This window comes from Tasmannia lanceolata, unplaced genomic scaffold, assembly GCF_043159265.1.
Source record: "Tasmannia lanceolata isolate RefF3 unplaced genomic scaffold, GAP_Taslan_0.1 ptg000044l, whole genome shotgun sequence".
NCBI lineage: Eukaryota > Viridiplantae > Streptophyta > Magnoliopsida > Canellales > Winteraceae > Tasmannia > Tasmannia lanceolata.
In genome coordinates this window covers 17484189-17498030 of record NW_027518721.1, presented here as the reverse complement: position 1 = coordinate 17498030, position 13842 = coordinate 17484189, and the positions used below count along the sequence as shown (strand labels likewise).

General features: G+C 39.5%; 1 protein-coding gene and 1 pseudogene across 1 annotated transcript in view; both read left to right on the top strand.

Moving 5' to 3' along the window:
- Positions 1–1325: 1325 nt before the first annotated feature.
- Positions 1326–13842, top strand: part of LOC143864052 (alcohol-forming fatty acyl-CoA reductase-like) — a 33698-nt gene continuing 21181 nt past the window's right edge. Inside the window, exons 1-6 of the mRNA XM_077374869.1 lie at positions 1326–1543; positions 1685–1788; positions 2928–3130; positions 3471–3571; positions 3830–4019; positions 4423–4584. Of these exons, the coding sequence (XP_077230984.1) occupies positions 1453–1543; positions 1685–1788; positions 2928–3130; positions 3471–3571; positions 3830–4019; positions 4423–4584 (851 nt within the window). The 5' untranslated portion in view covers positions 1326–1452. The remainder of the gene's footprint in view (positions 1544–1684; positions 1789–2927; positions 3131–3470; positions 3572–3829; positions 4020–4422; positions 4585–13842) is intronic.
- Positions 4991–9190, top strand: LOC143864051 (putative cadmium/zinc-transporting ATPase HMA1, chloroplastic pseudogene; annotated as a pseudogene).

Genomic DNA, 13842 nt, shown 5'->3' with positions numbered 1-13842 from the left:
TATAGTTTGATAATTTGCAAATAGAGTCACCACCTTTGTGTGAATTTTGCAAATCAGGTCATGTCATCGATTTATGATCTGATCATACTCATAAAAAAGAAAAAAAAATCAATTTCTGATCAAAATGGCCGTGATAGATTTTCGGAAGTGATATATCTGCCCCTTTTGATCACCAGGAACACCCACTGTCAGTGTTTGTGGCAATCAAGGGGCATTGAATTCTTCTGACATAAGTACAACAGCCCCTCTTTAGTCATTGATACATTGACAGGGGGTGTTCCTGGTAATCAAAAGGGGCGGTATATCATTTCCCTAGATTTTTTTACTTGTAAAAGACCAAAATGTCCTTATTTGTGAAAAGATGAAAATTACCCTGTAAAAAGACCAAGATACCCGTGAAGCTCAGTGATACATTTTAATAGGATGGGTCCCACCAACCCAATTCAAACACGTGCACCGGGTGGGGCCCACCATTTGCCTCATTCTTTGATGGCGTAGGTCCCACGATCTTCACCCAAGCCCTAGTATATGGTGGGGCTCACAATTTTACACGTCATGTTTTGCTTTGATGGGGTGGGCCCATTTTTTTACACCCAAGCATAAGAATTCTAGTATGCATAGACATGATATTACCACACCCTTGATGCAAAACTTATCTTTGATTGTCATGTGTATTTTGGTCTTTTTAGAAGGTAACCTTTGTCTTTTCACATAAAAGGACATTTTGGTCTTCTTCAATGAGTAAAAAAAAAAAACACTACATTGAGTATTTTGGTCACAAATTGATGGCATGACCTGATTTGTAAAATTCACGCAAACGTGATGGCTCTATTTGCAAAATCTCAAATTACCTCTCTCTCTACTAAGTATTGAGTCCATTGACAATGGATTAAGGGAAATGATATCAACACAACCATCTTTTGATATATATGCACTCACCTATCAAAGAACTTTCAAAAGGTCATTATGTTCCCGAAAGTTTTTTACAAACCAATTAAAAAAGAAATACATGCTAGAGCGAGCCCATAACAAGAAGTAGGTGCGCTGATATTATTTCCCTGATTAAGATCATATCATTTTAAAAAAAATATCATTTCCCTAGACTAATTACAGAAGATTAAAAAAAGTGTAGAACGCTGGTGAATACCTATGCTTCTATTGGTGCAATCCAAGATTTAATTATATGCCTAAATCTGTTCGTTTATCAACACGCACCAACATGAGTGAGTGAATGTTGCGTAAAGGAAACAAGTCAAGAACAGTCGAGTTTTTAACACCCACCCACACCCACACCCCCCCACCCCATTCTCTCTCTCACTCACTCACATAAGGAACCACGTTCTTGTGCCAGAACATCCAACTTGCTCTTATAAATATATTGCTCACATTCGAGGGACAGAACATACCTCTCTTCACTCTGGGCTTTCATATTTGCAAATTCTTTTCTTTGAAATGGCTTTCCAAATGGAATTGGCGTGTATTTTACAATCTCTGGAGCACAAAAGCATCTTAGTCACTGGTTCTACTGGCTTTCTAGCAAAGAGTATTAGCCCCACAATCTTTTATATCTTCCTTTTAATTTCGCCCTTCTTCGTTGCCTTGCGTATTTGATTTTTTATGATAGTTTTTCTTTCATTGAATGTAGTTTTTGTGGATGATAGTTTTTCTTTCACTGAAATTATAGTTTTTGTGGAGAAACTACTTAGAGTTCAACCTCTTGTCAAGAGGCTTTTTCTTCTTATAAGAGCTACAAATGATGAGACTGCTAAGCAGCGCTTGCAAAATGATGTATGCCACTACCCTTACTTCTCTATAGTATCATTTTTTTTGCTCCTCTTTCACACAAGTAGCTTTAACGAGGCAATTTGACAAATTATCACTTGGGACATATCAGTAAGTTTTTTACTTGGGACACATCAGTAAGTTTTTCTTATGCCAAGAGGCACCCGACTTCCACATATAAATACATTGTAACAGCATGTAAATTGTTGTCTATGATATCCTTGTAATATCGCCCTCATATAAGGGCATTATTGTCATGTAACAATATATTTTGTATATATAAAGCAACCAGAGACGCGTTTTCAGAATCATTTTAGATTTAAACTCTCTTCACATTGCAGAATCATTTTCTTTCTCATTATTTTCTTCGAAATGGACTTCCAAATGGATTTGGGGTGTATTTTACAGTCTCTGGAGCACAAAAGCATCTTAGTCACTGGTTCTACTGGCTTTCTAGCAAAGAGTATTAGCTCCCGCCCCCGCCCCCGCCCCTTTTTATCTCCTTTTTCCTCTAGCTCTTTTGTATTGTCTGGTAAATTTGTTTTTAATGATAGTTTTTCTTTCAAATGAATGTAGTTTTTGTGGAAAAACTACTTAGAGTTCAACCTCATATGAAGAGGCTTTTTCTTCTTATAAGGGTTACAAATGATGAAACTGCTAGGCAGCGCCTGCAAAATGATGTATGCCATTACACTTCATTCTTTCTTGTAATATCATTTTTTAACTGCTCTATCACTCAAGCCTCTTTAAGGAGGAGGTATCATATCTGTGAAACAACCAGTTATTCCAAAAGCTTAAGCTTTTGGAGACGGTGTTATTTAATCTTTTATACTTAACACTCCTTTCACGTGTGTGGCCCCTCTTTCTAGGGTTGGCCTACAGATGGCACATGTGGCTCATCTTTTGGGTTTGGCCATTGCATGTGGATTTTTGGTATCAGGGAGGTTTGAACTTAGGACCTTTGGCTCTGATACCATGTGAAAACTACCAGTAACTCCAAAAGCTTAAGCTGATGGTGATGGCGTTATCTAATCTTTTATACTTTAACTGAATTACCCATTAAAAAACTTAAAACTTAGTTTTGTCTTTCTAAAACATCGAACCAAGATGTTATGTATCATATCTTAACTTTGTTTTATTGTCAGGTTATGGAGAAGGAGGTATTTAGGATCTTGAGAGAGAAACATGGTAAGGATTTTTATTCATTTATATGGGACAAGGTCACTCCTGTTGCAGGGGATATCGCTTGTGAGAACTTGGGAATAGAGGAGAAAAGTATGAAGGAAGAGATGTGGAGAGAAATCAATGTCATTGTAAATGTAGCAGCTACTACAAACTTTGATGAGAGGTGATGTTGTAATGCAAATACTGTCATGTAGTATACGAAAATGAAACAGGTTTTTAAAAGCTCAGACTTGGACGAGAACTCAATTTAAGTTAAAAAGGAATTGACATAAGCAAGTCCATAATTGGCGAGGTCAATATTTTATCGATTCGGGCAAGTTAAAGGAGTTTTGACTTTGTGATGACAAAACTCAGGCTTGAATGAGAACTTGGCCAAGACAAAACCGAGTTGAGTTGTGCGAGTCCATATTTGACTCAGTGCAGTTTTTAAACAGTGAACGAAACCTTTTTTTATTTTTCTTTTGAAATCTCAAATTATTAATTTTTTTAATAATTGTCTATAGATATGATGTCTCTTTGATTACTAATACCATGGGAGCTAAGCATGTTTTGGAGTTTGCAAAGAAATGTGTGAAACTAGAGATACTTCTCCATGTGTCAACTGGTGAGTCTATACAGTGAGTTACCAAAGGATAGATGATTATCATTATTTTTATCTCGGCTATGAACTTATTCTTGAAGTTTGATTTTCTACTGCTCCTCTTCTCCTACTCCTCTTCCTCTTCTCTATCTTTTCTTCTTCCTCCTCCTGTTTTCTCCTCCATTTATTATTTGATCTATGTGTTTGTAATTAAGAATTGATTTCTTCTTATTGTTTGATAATTTAGCCCTCTAATGAATCAAATTTCATCTTGTGTTTTAGCATATGTTTCTGGGGAAAAGGCCGGACTTATATTAGAGAAACCATTTAACATGGAAACACTAAATGGAATCATGCGTTTAGACATTGAAGCAGAGATGAAATTGGCAAATGAAAGATTAAGGGAACTTCGTGATAATGGAGCTAGTAGAAAAGCAGAGACTATTGCCATGAAAGAACTCGGAATCCAAAGGTTTGAAACACTCAACTTGGATCCACCACAGAATGCAAATTTTGAGATCAATGTTTTTAAAATCAGAATGGCCCAGAAATAGGCATGGTAACTAGAATACTAAGTTGAGTATAGGTGAGACCAAGAGAATAGATTTTTTTTCTTTCCACTTCAAAATTTATATGGGATGGTTATAGCTGAATTCACAAATTGGCCTGTTCTTGGAAGGCGCAACACCCTTGATATATTCGCTCCCCTTGTTTTACTTGGGACAGCCCGCTTTAGTGTAAAAGAATAGTATAAAAAAAAGTGTAAAAGAATAGTCGTCAGTACACTAGAGGGGGCTGTCCCAAGTAAAAAAGAGTGAATATATCACTTCCCTAATCCATTTATTTATACAATTCTGCTACTTTATATCTTCCAGGGCTCGATTCTTTGGTTGGCCAAACACCTATGCTTTTACAAAGGCAATGGGAGAAATGCTTCTTGGACAGCTTAGAGAAAATGTACCACTAGTTATCATGCGCCCTACTATCATATCAACCACTTACAGAGAGCCTTTCCCTGGCTGGATTGAAGGCACCAGGTAACTGTAGAAATGTTGAATGCTTATAAGCTTTAACCGTTAAAGCTTGTAATGCTCTGTCTTGATTTTTATTGATGTTCATTTAATTTAGAGCACTGTTAGGAAAACGGGATCCCGTTTTGTTGAAAAAAAAAACATGGGCATCAACCATTAATGCCACGTCCACTAAAAGATAGAGTAAGGGAGCTCAAATCCCCATAAAAAAGCAATAAATACACCTTGAAAAGGGTTGGTGTTGTCACTCTCGTTTTTATTTTCCACACGGAATCCCTTTTTCAAAGTGTTTTCATTTAGGCCACGTTTTGATGCTTCATGCTTTTTTATTTAGAATTGGATTTGAGTTTTGGATACAAAATACATCAATCATCCTCATCCTTATGCTCAGGATGAGAGAGAGAGAGAGAGGGGTGGGGGGACGTCTGGCTGCTGCGGCAGCATGGTCGAGAAGCAGCGAGGATGAAGGTTAAAAAAACTGAAGGAAATTGCCACTTCGGAATAAAGTCACGGGTTTGCTCCCGAGACGAGTGTTCGAATCCCACCCGGATCGACTTACCCTGATGCACATTGTATGTGGGCCACTGCGTGCTACGTATAGGAATAGTCCTACTCCTGACGGGGTGAGAACACCCTGCGTCATAAAAACAATAAGGATGAGGGCAATTGCCATAAATATTGAGTTCCAAATAATTTCTTGCATAACAGATTTGAAAATCAGATTTTTTTTTTCACTGTTGTAGCTGATTTGGAAATCTAAGGATCTGATCCAGTGCAAATGTGAGAAATCCAAATCTAAATCTTGTGGGTATCCAAATGTGCCTTAATTATTTTTTGAATCAAACTTTAAATATTCCATAACTTTGTACAACATCAAACTCCACCAAATTATTTCTATTAATCATCGATTATCAGAAATAATCAGTGCTTAGATATGGACTTACAGATAAAGACAATAAAAGATAAGGATAATCACAATAATGGTAATCCATATGGAGATAGACATCCACTCCTTTCATCTTCCAGATTAAGAGACAAGTGAACAAGTGTCATCACTACATATGGAGACAAGTACCTCCACTCACACCTTTTTTCTCAGCCAAACCCACTCCTTTCATCTTCCAGCTTAAGAGAGAAGTCAAGTGAATAAGTGTCATCACTACATATGGAGACAAGTATCTCCACTCACACCTTTTTTCTCAGCCAAACCCAATAGACATCGGTCACCATCTCTCCTTCGGTTAAAGCAGTCATATGAAGGCTTGAAATGGTTTGTCGGTGCTAGCATTCAGCAGATACATTCTCCATTCTATCTGTCAAGGGCTCAGCCCCCTAAGCTTATCCTCAGGGTATGGTACGACTTTGCAACACTATGAAGTGGTTTCTTTGAAAAGCTTTGCTTCAACATATTTCAAATTTTTTTTACTACTAGGTTCAACATTTCCATTTATTAAACCAAACTCGCAAGACCTATTAAGCATATGAAGGTGATGGTTTTTCATTCATATATTCTAGTACATTCAAAATGAATAAACCATTGATATTTGTAGACACCCCATTTTGACCGGGCCCTAAACCTCTCTGTGAAAATGAATAATCCAACCAAATCAATCAGCTAGGGTCCCAAACTTCACCCTAAGCTAGGGTAGGATCCCATCTAGCTCCCTGTAAAATTTCGTCGAAATCGGAGTGCGTTTGCCTAGCAAACGAACTGCGAGAAGACCGTAGTGTAAACCAGAAAGGGGAGTGGATTATCCGAAAGGTGGTTGTCCAAATAAGAAAAAGAGGTCGAATTTATCACTCTCTTATAAAAAGAATCCATCGGGCAAGGGCAGAGGGGAGTTCATTTTCGTCTGAAAATTTCGGGGAAAAATCTCAAAGAGAAAAGGGGAGAAGAGCTGAAACCCTAACCCAAACCTTGCAATTTCCGATCAAAGCTTATCTTCCCCGATCTTCTTCTCCGGTAGGATTACCGGATCTCCGGCCAATTAGTTCTTCCTTGAATCATCTTATGTTCCTCCTTTAATTTTGATCTTTTCAAGCGGTAAAACCTCAGATCTAGAACCCAAACCCTAACCCACCGGTCATCTTCTTCAGAGAATATCCATAGATTCTAGCTATCTGCAACTAGATCCGTCAGTTTCTTAAATTCCAGTGAGATTTGCTCATTTCTAGGCAAGATCCGATCATCTTCTCCGGCGAGGAGCAATTTTTCCAGCCATTTCTTATATAGATCGAAGATCTGATGTCTGCAAATCTGCAGAGGAAGAGAGAGAGAGAGAGAGAGTTAAAAAAGAACCTCCTCTTCTCTTGATCTCCCGCGCAGTGATGTTCTGATACTGAATTTTCTAGTTAAAAACCCAGTGCTGTAGAACGATGGATTCTCTGCCTTACGCAATCGGAAGCATCAGATTCCTTATACCGAATTCCAAAAGAAGAAAGGTCCCCTCTCCCTTTGTTTCCATCTATTCTATACCTCAGTTCTCCCTTTCAATTCCTAGGTCCGTTTCTCTTTCTGTAAATCCCCGACTCTTTCCCTACAATAGGTCGATCCATTGTCGTTCTACCTCCCAAAACTCTCATCATCATCATGAAGATCATCACAGCCACAATCATTATCACAATCATGATCATAATCACAATCATAATCACCACCACCACCACCATCACGAGCAAGACACGAACTTGAACCGATATCAGGAAGCGATTCTCGGCTTCGCAAGAGTAATTTGATGGGCTGAATTGGCAGATTTCCTTCGGGAGCATTTGCAGCTTTGTTGTTGTTCAACGGCTCTGCTTCTGGTCGCAGCTGCGTGCCCTTTTGTGCTTCCCAAGTTGGTTGCAAAGCCTTTCCAGCGCGCCTTCATTGTTGCTGCATTCCCACTCGTCGGAGTTTCAGCAGCACTTGATGCTGCTATGGATATTGCTGGTGGAAAAGTAAATATCCATGTTCTAAGGGCTCTTGCAGCATTTGCATCTGTACTCAATGGAAATGCCCTTGAAGGAGGCTTGCTTCTTGCAATGTTTAATCTGGCCCACATTGCTGAAGAGTATTTCACAGCCCGGGCAATGGTTGATGTTAAGGACTTGAAAGAGAATAATCCCGATTTTGCCCTTGTGCTGGAAGTGAATGGCAACAGATCACCTGATATCTCTTCCCTGGCATATAAAAAGGTTCCTGTGCATGACCTGGAAGTGGGTTCTTACATCTTGGTCAAAGCTGGTAAGGCTGTGCCGGTAGATGGAGAAGTTTTTCAAGGTAGTTCTACAGTTATGAGCACCTGACTGGAGAAGCCAAACCAATAGAGAGGATAGTGGGGGATAAAATTCCAGGGGGTGCAAGGAACTTGGATGGAATGATGATAGTGAAAGCAACCAAGACATGGAAAGATTCTACATTGAGCAGAATTTTTCAGTTAACCGAAGAAGCACAGCTAAATAAGCCAAAGCTGCAACGGTGGCTAGATGAATTTGGGGAGTTTTATAGCCAGGTTGTTGTGGCTCTATCGCTTGCGGTTGCTCTCATTGGGCCATGTATTTTTAAGTGGTCCTTTATTGGCACACCAGTCTGCAGAGGATCAATTTACCGGGCTTTGGGGCTAATGGTGGCAGCATCACCCTGTGCATTGGCAGTTGCTCCTTTGGCATATGCTACTGCAATAAGTTCCTGTGCAAGTAAGGGAATACTTCTCAAAGGTGGGCATGTATTGGATGCTCTACCATCCTGTCACACCATTGCGTTTGATAAAACAGGGACATTGACCACAGGGGAGCTTATGTGCAAAGCAATTGAGCCCATTCATGGACATCGGGTTGTAACAAACAAATTGGAAGTTGCTCCTTGTTGTGTTACTAACTGTGAGAAGGAAACCCTTGCTGTAGCTGCTGCCATAGAAAAAGGTTCTACATACCCTATTGGCAGGGCTGTTGTAGACCACAGTGTGGGGAAAGACCTACCATATGTTTCTATTGAAAGCTTTGAGTGTTTACCTGGTAGGGGCCTTTTGCGACATTGACTGGTATCAAGCTTTTCTCGGATTCTGTCGATGATCTGCGTTTGGAGGCAGAGGAGTGCTTTATCTTTCTTCTGAAACGATTTTGTTTTTCAAAATGAAATCGAGTCATATCAGTTGAATTGGGCAAAAAAGTGTCTTTTGAGGGAGATTGGTTAGGAATTAAAGTAGTCGAAAGATCCTGCCTTTTCCCTTCCTTTAAACAGAGACTTCAAAAATGACCACGATTTCAGGTTCAGCCCTTCAATTCCCAACTGATTCAATCATTCTTCCTTCCCTTAATCATCAAAAGAGCTTCCTTGCTTTGGGCCAGTGCAGAAAAAGAGCTACATGCTGCTCTGTTTTGACGTGAACTGGCGCAGTCACGGTGGAGAATATTTTTTCAGGACAAAATTGCGTTTTTCAGATTCAAAACGGCAGCATTTATGGAGGTCTGATGGTCCTGGATATTCTCCAAAGCTCAGAGTTATGGTACCATCTATGGCGTTACAGGTGCCAGACAAGCCACTGGGTCTGTATGATCCATTGTTCGATAAGGATTCTTGTGGAGTTGGATTTGTTGCAGAGTTATTTGGTGAATACAGTAGGAAAACTGTGGGAGGTGCAATAGAGATGTTGGTGCGAATGTCCCACAGAGGTGCTTGTGGCTGCGAAACAAACACCGGTGATAGGGCTGGCATTCTCGTGGCGCTTCCCCATGACTTCTTCACTGAGGTTGCTAAAGATGTTGGATTTGAGCTGCCACCACTAGGTGAGTATGCAGTAGGGATGTTCTTCTTACCAACATCAGAAGTTCGCCGTGAAGAAAGCAAAACAGTATTTACCAAGGTTGCGGAGTCACCGGGGCATGTTGTACTTGCGTGGCGATCTGTCCCAACTGATAATACAGGCTTGGGCAAGTTTGCTCTTCAGACAGAACTTGTTATTGAACAACTGTTCCTTACTCCAACTCCAAGGTCAAACGCTGATTTTGAGCAGCAGATGTACATATTACGGAGGGTTTCGATGGTGGCTATTCGAGCTGCTCTAAATCTACAACATGGTGGAGTGAAGGACTTCTATATATGCTCTCTTTCTTCAAGCACTGTTGTTTACAAAGGTCAACTAAAGCCTGATCAACTGAGAGACTACTATTATGCAGATCTTGGCCATAGTAGGTTTACGAGCTTCATGGCCCTGGTTTTCAACAATTACTTTCCCTAGGTGGGACCGTGCTCAACCTATGAGAGTTTTGGGCCACAATGGTGAGATCAACACACTACGTGGAAATGTAAATTGGATGAAAGCACGAGAAGGTCTTTTAAAGTGCAAGGAACTTGGCTTGTCGAAGAATGAGATGAAGAAACTTCTACCCATTGTCGATGTCACTTCATCTGATTCACAATTGAAGTAATTGGCGTGAAGAGGCTAAATTCATATCCCTAACCGTGTTTCAGGTAAGCATGATATCTCTTTATCTAATCAAGAGTTTAAAAGAAATTGTAGACATTAAAGTCTGTTTAGATACTTCTTGTTGTGTATTCTAGCCTAGAACTGCCATGTTTGTGTTATTTGTTATTAGGATAAGTTTCTCAATTATCTTGTTTAAATGTTTACACTAGTCAGTGTATTTTGTGTCTTTAGCATTCTTATGCTTAGGTATAAGAGTGTGTGCAGAAAATTTTATTCTGTTTATTTTCTGAGGAGCATAATGGATTGAGCCGTGCATTACATATAGGAATTTTATTCTGTTTAATGTTATTATGTTATTGCTCTTTATATAACCTGTTTATGAATGCTTGTGCTGTCATATGATATATGTGTTAACGATTTGCAAATGGAAAATGTTAGCAAGGGCGATGAAGGCGTTAGCCCAAGCCCATCTTAGGGGACTTGCATAGTCTGAATAGTGCTCCCCTCTTCAATTTTAGACTTTTCCAGTGTTTTAGATACTCTGAGACCTTAGCCCCTATTCATTAGGGCGATGAAGGCGTTAGCCCAAGCCCATCCATAGGGGACTCGCTTAGTCCAAGTAACACTCCCCTCATTTACTTTTAAGACTGGCTTAGTCTTTTAGGTACCCTTAAACATTATAAACCCATTCATTGCAAGGGCAATGAAAGAGATATCTTGAGCCCACCTTTTAGGGAGACAAGCTACGTCTCAGCAGAGAGTCTTACCCTCAGGGAGACAGGCTATGTCTCATGCAAAGAAATTATATCCTTTAGAGACAGGCTTTGTCTCATCAGTAAGTCAATCCACAGGAGACTATTCAAGTCTCACAAAGTTGCCCCCCTTTGAGGAGACAAGCTATGTCTCATGTGGGAAAATTCAAACCTTTTGGAGACAGACTTTGTCTCATTGGCCCTATATATCCTTTTGTTTTAGAAGACATGTAATGTCTCATTAGAGCCATTCTCAGAGTCATTAGCATAAGAGTCTGTCCTTACCTAGAGAGTCTCAGTTTCAGGAGTCAGTCCTATCATCTTAGGGGTTAGGATTCCATCCAACCTTTCGTCAAGTCATATGATTTTATCCAGCTCTTGCGAGGCATAGGATGCTGTCCAACCCTTGTAGAGTCGTGTTTCTGTCTTTTTTTCCCCCCAAAGCATAGGATGCTGTCCAACCTTTGCGGGATATCAGGAGTCTATCCTGCCCTTATGACGATAGGATTTTGTCCTCTTGAGTAAAAAACACTTGAAAATTCAAAAAACATTTCAAAAAAGCAAAAATCTCAAAAGTATTGAGTCTTTAGTAGTAGTTAGGAAAATCTATTCCGAACTACGTTGGCTTGAACCCTTTCCATAGGGTACGTAGTGCAGCTTGGGATCCACATCCCAGGTCCAGCCAAACCTTTAAAAATAAACATTTCAAATTCTCAAAAAATACAAAAATTCTTCAAAACCTTTTCAAAAGATCTTCTCCTAGAGTTAGGAGTCTGTCCTAGCTGTTTGGGGTGTTTTAGAATTAGGAGTCTGTCTTGATTTGTATTGATATGGTGTGTCCTGCCGTGTGACTGTCCCTAGAGTTAGGAGGCCTCGAGTTGATCGGTTAGACATTTAGTCGAACCGATGGCTAGGCTTGGAAGCATATAGTCAGCCCGTGGTTTTCTTTAGGATGCACAGCCTAATTACACATAAGATTTAGGGCCCACCTGCATTAGCTTAAGGCTAATCAACTTGCTTTAGTTAGGGCATATAGAATCCCAAAAATTACAAATCATATGAACTTAAGCAATTGTACAAAAAAGCTTTAAAAATCAGTCGAGTCTAGTGAATCGGGTCTAGGATAACGGTTCTAGATGGTTAGGCATAGAAGTTTAGAATAGGGCATCGCACTACGTTGACTCCGATTCTTCCCGAGGCCGGGATACGTAGAGCAGCTGGGATGGACGGTCATCTTGGTCCGAGTCAAGTCCTGCATTAGAGTTTTAGGATTTGTCTTGTCCAGTCATGTGTATAGAGTTAATTTGTGTTGTGTGTTTTGTTGTGTTTTCTTACTTTCAAGTACAGATCCTATACTTTTAGCTGTAGCATGCATGTGTTTGCACACCAGAACTCAGACACCAATTAGGTATAACATTCATAACCTAGATATTCTCAGGTGACATTTCTTTCATTTATTTTATGTGTGTTTATTATTCATCTCCGAGACATGCATGATTAGATAGACGTCTTCTCGGAGATATTTGTTCCCATTTCATATGATTTTCGCCCAAAACTCTTCAAAATTATTAAATAAATGGCATAAGAGACCAGGTGTTTGCACTTGGGCTGATGAGGTGCTCTTCGGACCTTCCAAATTCGTAACCAGGCACGAACCTTATTTTATATCTCTGGTTATCTGTTGCAACAGAGCATAGTATGGGATCCTTGGCCCATTTCCTTGGATGGCGACTCTCCTTTGTTTAAGGTACGCCTCGAATCTGGGCTAGTCCCCGAATCGAGAGGTATCTCACTTTTTATCGCCACTCATGCTGTGAGGGGCACTTCTTTCAAGAGTTCCTTGGTAGAGCTCTCCATTCACGTGGATGATCCTGAGACTCTCCGTGGGACCCGTCCCCTCGCCTCTCTCGGATCGGGTCCGCAGGCTGACGACTCTGCTGGGGATCTCTCGAGTTATTGCCTAACTCTGTTAAAATGCCATTTGTTACTAATTTTGAAGAAATTTGGGCTAAAATCATTATAAATGGGAATTTAATCGCTTAGAATCCAAGGGCACCAAATAGGTGTTTAAAATAAGGGATTCACACACTACACAGCATACATCATTTTGTCTTTTATTTTCTTTTATTGATTTTACCATTATTGGCTCCACGGGATAGATACAATGGGTGCCACATGGGATGTCATTACCCTGTTGGTCCTGTTGTATTTATTTCCAAGCTCTGCGCCAGTGATGCAGTCGTAAACACTCAGTGTACTTGTGTTTACAGCAGCCAGTGAGTAATGAAGCATACTGTATATAACACTCGGTGTACTTGTGTTATATATTTAAAGTATGGATCATATGCATAGTACCCGATATATTGAGTCTGGAGCTCTACTTTCATTTTTACATATATTATGTACATTGATATATTTGTTGATTTAGTAAAACCCAATTAGGATCTGCATGTGCTTATATATATATATATATATATTGCATTCATATAAGGACGAACATGTGTTGCTGACACATGTTGAAGCATAGATTTGGGAACCATGTCCTATCCATAGATTATTGTAGTTCACCTTATGTGGCTACAACGCGGTCCTAGTACACTAACATGTCTGTCATGAGTCGAGACTCTCTCGACTCCACTAGATTAGAATTAGGGTGGTGCCCCTGGTTAGGGTGTATATATGTATATATACCTATTTATTTATTATTAGATTAGGGCATTCTTATTTAGTGGAGATTCCCTATCTAATCCAATCAATTATATCAATTCATCTTTCCGATATAAATCTGGTCTATAGCTCTTACTCGCCATCATTATGGCTATAGTCTATCCTTTGACTCCTTTTACTATACATTTGACTCGTATCTTGTATCATTGATCTATATCCTATACATTGATATTTAGATTAGGGCCTATCTCTTAGTTAGGTTCTCCTGTGTAATCTAATCAATTTTTTCTATTTATCCATTTTGTGGATTCTATTTATCCATTCTGTGGATTATCATTAGATTATTGGTTCTTTATCCATAATCTATTCCTTGATCTATTGGGTCTTAAAATTGATCCGTGTTTTTCATTGTTAGATTAGAGTTTACCTCTTAGTTAGGT